Here is a 6,067-nt window from a genome sequence, read left to right as displayed (position 1 = left end):
AGAGATGCTTTTATTAACTAATTATATCTTTTATAGGTGTTAAAATTGATATAACTTCTATAGAACGAATCGATTTTATTGTACGTTTTCATCTAAAAGATACAATTTATATAGATTTGTAAACTAAAAAGACAAAAAGTTTAAATATATTAGTATAATTACAAATTATTAGTAATAAATATAATTGTAATATGATATAAATATAAAATAAATTAAAGTATATTTAGTTCGGTTCGGTTCAATTTTTGATCGATTTTTTTAGCATATGAAACCGAAACCCGAACCGATCAATTCGGTTTTGGAAACCAAAAACCAAACCAATAGATTTTGTCCGGTTCTCATTTTTTGGGTTCAGCTTTATCAGGTTTTTTTCAGTTTTTGGTTCGTTCGATTTTCGTTTTTTGGGTTCAGCTTTATCAGGTTTTTTTTAATTTTTGGTTTTCGGTTAGATTTTCTCGCCCTTAATACACACTATACTTCTCTTGCATTCCGGCCACTTAGAAAAAGGAGTTGTTTATTGACCCATCAACGACCATAGATAAAAAATCAGAAACCCAAAACGTAGACTATAGATTCACCAAAATCCATACATATATCACTTTTTTAATTCCTAAATATCTCTTTGACTTTGTACAATACTCTCTGCAATTCACCAGGTATCAAAACCCTAAATCCCCTTCTATTTATTCTTGATTTAATTATAAAACAATTTAAATTCATCAATTAATTACTTTACATATTAAAGTTCGAATCTCTTTCGGGCTTCATTAATACCCATCCTAGAAAGTCCTTCAATATTTTTTGGATTCTAAAAGAAAAAAAAGAAATTTTTTTTTTCTAAAATATCATTGATTAATAAAATTATTGTAAGGATTTGATGTATAAAATTACTTAATAAATTATTGGATGATAAAGCTTAAATCTTTTTTGGTGTTTCAAGAATACCCATTTGAAAAATCCCTTCAATATATTCTTGAATTATAATAAATAAAATAGTTACTTTAATTAATTCTTAGATGATAAAGTTTGCATCTTTTTGGGATTTAAGTAATACCCATTTTGTTTATTGCTTTTAGTTCTGTACATGTTAGCATAATGTCACATTATTTGTGTCTATGTAATTAATAATTAATTACTGTTAAATTTTGGTGGGAATAGGATTAGGACTATTTTTGTATAAGATGGCTGGGCAAAGAAACAGTCATGGAAAGAGATCACATTCAGATTATAATGATCATGGTAGAAACAAGAGACGGAATAGTAACGATGATCGAGGGCTGAACTCGATTGGTCCCAATGATACGGTGTATCGTTACTTATGTCCTAGTATAAAGATTGGTAGTATAATGGGAAAGGGTGGGGAAATTGTTAAGCAGATGAGAGCAGAAACTAAGGCTAAAATTAGAATTGGTGAGACGGTGAAAGGATGTGATGATCGGGTTGTTACTGTTTATAGTAATAGTGAGGAAACAAATGAGTTTGAGGGGATGGATGAGCGAGTGTGTCCGTCAATGGATGCTCTTTTTAAAGTTCATGATAGAGTTATTAGTGATGATCGAGGGGATGATGATGATGAGGAGGATGATATGGATGGAGCACAAATTACAGTTAGACTTCTTGTCCAAGCAGATCAGATTGGATGTTGTATTGGAAAAGGCGGAAAAATTGTTCAGGATATACGGAGTGATACTGGTGCTCAGATTCGGATCTTGAAGGATAATCATTTGCCTGCTTGTGCTTTAAGTAGTGATGAACTTGTGCAGGTATGGAATTTATTTTGCAGTCGGTTTCTCTTGCATTATCGTTTTTTTTTCTTTTTTCTTGTGGTGTTAGTGGTTTATATTTTGTTGATGTTGGCTTGTGAAATGTTGAACTAAATTTACTATTTGCATGGAATATGTTCGACATTTCCATCTGATGTTTAAAGAGTCGAATTTTAATAGCGTTTATCGTAGAAAGCTTCCTAAATTGACTTACCAAGTCCGTGATATATGAGTTATATAAGTTATATCTGTGACATTTCCGGCTTATCTGTCTTTTCTTCTTTTTGTAACAGATATCAGGTGAAGCATCTAATGTGAGAAAGGCATTGTTCCAAATAGCAGGTCGTCTTCATGATAATCCGTCACGGTCACAGCACTTGCTTAATTCTTCTGCACCAAATGTTTATCCTTCTGGTGGTGCACTTATGGGTACAACTCCCGGTGCACCGATGATGGGTTTACCTCCGTTGGTTAATGCATATGGTGGGTACAAGGCTGAAGGTGTAGAATGGCCACAAAGTTACTACCCTGCTTCAAGGGAGGGATCATCTCCAAGGGAGTTTTCTCTTCGTTTGATCTGTCCTACTTCAAACATTGGTGGTGTAATCGGCAAGGGTGGTGCTGCAATTAATCAAATTAGGCAGGAAACTAGAGCGTCTATCAGAGTTGATAGTTCAAAGACTGAGGGTGATGATTGCTTAATAACTATTTCCGCAGATGAGGTAAGTTGGACTTTGTATAATTTAGAATAGTACATAAAATATGTAAAGTATAAAGATCGAAGTCTTCACATAGTTGCAATAATATATGTACAGATATTTGAAGATACATTTTCTCCAACTATTGAGGCTGCACTGCGTTTGCAACCCAAGTGCAGTGAGAGAGTTGAAAGAGATTCTGGTCATGTTTCGTATACTACTCGATTGCTTGTTCCAGCCTCTCGAATTGGATGCCTTATTGGGAAAGGAGGATCAATAATCACAGAAATCAGAAGAATTAGCAAAGCTACTGTTCGCATTATTTCAAAGGGGGACCTTCCGAAAATTGCCGGGGATGACGACGAGATGGTACAGGTAAGCAAAAATGTTTCTTTGTTGTGTTTTATTTCAGATCATTATATGTGTATGTGTAAGTACCGCAATAATCTTTTGTTTCCCTTTTTCGTTAGATTTCTGCAGAACTTGATCTTGCTAAAGACGCATTCTTACAAATTACCTCACGCTTAAGGGCAAATCTTTTTGATAGAGAAGGCGTAATGTCTACATTTGTTCCAGTGCTTCCATATGTTCCACCTGAGGTGCCAGATGTTCCAAAGTATGATCACAGAGATTCTAAGGGTCATGTGAGAGGACATTCTTACTCTACCGAATTACCAGCTAATGATGGATATGGAAGCTATGGTGGTGTGCAGGTAAGTGTACATATTATTTACTCAGCTTATGAATATTAAAAACTACATGTCATATGTTTGTTATTAGTTTAATGTGACATTTCTTCTCGTTCCTTCTATTTTATGTGCTTATAGCCTTTTTAACTAAGTAGATAAAGCTTTGTCTCATTGTTGTATTTTTGTTAACCTTTCTCCGTATATGACTAGGTGATCTTTATTAGGTCACATTCCCTCTCCATCTTAATGATGTATCATGATATCTTTAACTTCTCTTTGTCAAGTCACTTTATTATTCTTGTTTTGAGCAACCAATATAGTTGAGGGAACGTATGTCTTTCATCCGCTAGTACTTTATATCTAACAGCTAGCTGTATTTTTATTTTTCTTAGGTACGCCTTAGTGGTGACCCATATGGAGTGTATGGTAACTATTCTTCAGGACGCAGTGGTAGCTCTGGGTAAGTATATGCTTTGGTTTTTTCATCCATATGGTTTATGTGTTTGTCAGGTCTTGGTATGTGTGAGGTGTGAAGGGAAAAAAGGGGGCATGGGTGGTGAGAGGGTTTGTAAGGAGGGTCGGAGATGGGGAAGAGGTGAGCCTCAATGACTTATGGATGGGTTTTGAGTGTTGGGGTTATCATGAGTGGATCTCAAGATTGTCTGGTGGGTGTGTATACCATGTTCTTCGAGTGGATTTGAGTGCAAGCGATGTGAAACAAAGTGAGAGCGTGAGAGGTGCATGAGGGGATTTCAGGCTAAAAAAAGACTTTGTTTGCTATCCTAGCCTTACAATGTTAGCTAACCCATGATTTCTATAGCATAATCTTTTTCTCTGTATTAGGGATCATCACTACATACTGATGTAGACCCAGTCGTAGTCATTTTATTTATCTAATTTGTTGTTGGCTTTTGTTGCCAGGGGAACAAGGCATAACACTTCTTCTAGACGGAGGGATTATAATTATTGAGGTGTCGTGCAGGTGAGTGACTATTTGTTTGCCTTGAGGTTTTGAATCAACTGATTCTTTTTCTGTAGTTAAATGTGACATGAAGCTCTACTGTAAACGTAGCCTTTAATGTTAACCTGGTTTCCTTTCCATTCCCTATAAAACAGCTGAGACACCTGAAGCCTGAAGCCAACCTCCAACCTATATTGGTGAAGCCTCTGCCTAAACCAGAAGACCTGTTGAACCAGTGTTTTGGCCCACCTTACACGCTTTTCTTAAGAGGACCACAACCACCATCGGAAGACCTTATTTACAACACTACATCCCAAGCTTTCATTTCTTGATTTCCAAAAAACCTGTGCCTTGATCAATATTTTCAAATTCCAAACCTGTATAATGTTTCACTATTTTATTTCATTTTCTCTTGAAACTTTTGTGACCCTAGGGATACAAAGAAAACCTTATAGCTAAGAGTATCTTAGTTTTAGCATGCATACGATCCTTCTCTACCTTTCCACAGCTTGCTGCCAATCTGCTTAGCTCTACAAAATAAGTTTTAGGTCTTAGTGGGCCGGTATTACGCAGGAATTTCTCATTCAATCAAATTATTTTTGTCGTTAAAACACAAAAGGTTTACCTTGATTTTAACCCATTATCTGTCGATCTACCTCGTACCAAACTTCTATTTATAAGCGTAGAGACCTACATTACTTGCTCAAGTTGATATTTCCATTGTGCATATAATTGCAACATTACCTTCTTTTTATATGAAGCGTATTCGAGCTTTTGTTTGTACATATATATTAATATAACCATGGATAGATAATATGTTGTTTGCTAGTTTTATAGTTACTAGCCGCTGAACATATCGAGTCTAGTGTCAGCAACATGTGCTAGATTTACTGTAATTGGTTTTCATTTAGTTGCTATATATGCTTGTTGTGGTAGGGTAGATAGTTGTGCTGTATCTTTACTTATTTTTTGGTCGCCCAACTCTTCATTCTCGCATGCTAATGAGGTAGACAAGCGTAGGTGTCCAGTCATTTGTACATTATTTGTCCGTTGTGGCATTATGCATAAGTATTGTTTGACATTCCTTTGCTCATAGGGGTGGATAGCTAGCTCACTCTCACCAGCTTTAGTGACATTTTATATTTGTTATGTACTATATTTTTGGTATAGTATCGTTTAGTAGAGTCAAATATTGGTTTTTCCTTGGCTTTGTAACTTGTGTGAGTGGGAGAGGAGCTTGATGGTTGTGCAGGTGATGGGTGTTTGTTGAGTAGAACGTAGCAAAGTTTTCGAAAGCGATTCCCAGCAGATTGGGCTGATTTAATTTTGCTTTGATTCCTTATCATTATTCTTTTTTGTGTATTTGGCTTATTCTGCATTTTAGTTTAATATGTGTATACATTATACATGTTCTAAGATTAGAATAGATATAATGAGTTGTATGCTTCCAGTGAAGATATGATTACCAAGCACTTATTCATCAAGGATAAGTGGTTTACCAAGCACTTGTTATCACTTAGACCATCAAGGATAAAAGGATTTGTATGTGTGTTAACAGGCCAATGGTGATTGATGTTAAGGGAGGGGTTAAAGATATGTGTATAGCTGATCAAAATGAGTGGGTCGACACTTGATATCTTTGTATTGTCGGTTAAGTGAGTTGGGTTTAACATCAACAATAGGCACCTTTACAACTGTAAGCAACCCGACCATTTCCATCCATATATGTGTGTATTATGGTAACTTAGGTATTGACTCGTGCTGCAAGTTTGGTGACTCTATTATTGTCACCCTGCTTTGCGAGTAGCCCGGAGGCGTCACAGGTGTACCATTGGCTCATCTAAAGATGTAAGTTTTTTATTTGCTCGTAGGATTTGAACATGGAACGTTTGCCCGTACTCACTCATAGAGACCAAGCCTTTATCACTAGGCAACGATTTGGCTGATTTCCATCAA

General features: G+C 35.9%; 1 protein-coding gene across 1 annotated transcript; it reads left to right on the top strand.

Moving 5' to 3' along the window:
* Positions 1-533: 533 nt before the first annotated feature.
* LOC122586838 (KH domain-containing protein At4g18375-like) lies at positions 534-5,566 on the top strand. The gene is made up of 8 exons (XM_043758836.1): positions 534-656; positions 1,159-1,763; positions 2,057-2,485; positions 2,579-2,836; positions 2,932-3,174; positions 3,543-3,610; positions 4,072-4,132; positions 4,267-5,566. The coding sequence occupies exons 2-7, from the start codon at positions 1,182-1,184 to the stop codon at positions 4,118-4,120; spliced, it is 1,629 nt and encodes a 542-aa protein (XP_043614771.1). The 5' UTR covers positions 534-656; positions 1,159-1,181; the 3' UTR covers positions 4,121-4,132; positions 4,267-5,566.
* Positions 5,567-6,067: the final 501 nt, after the last annotated feature.

This window comes from Erigeron canadensis, chromosome 2 (genome assembly GCF_010389155.1).
Source record: "Erigeron canadensis isolate Cc75 chromosome 2, C_canadensis_v1, whole genome shotgun sequence".
Classification (NCBI taxonomy): domain Eukaryota; kingdom Viridiplantae; phylum Streptophyta; class Magnoliopsida; order Asterales; family Asteraceae; genus Erigeron; species Erigeron canadensis.
This window is presented reverse-complemented; position numbering and strand designations above follow the sequence as displayed.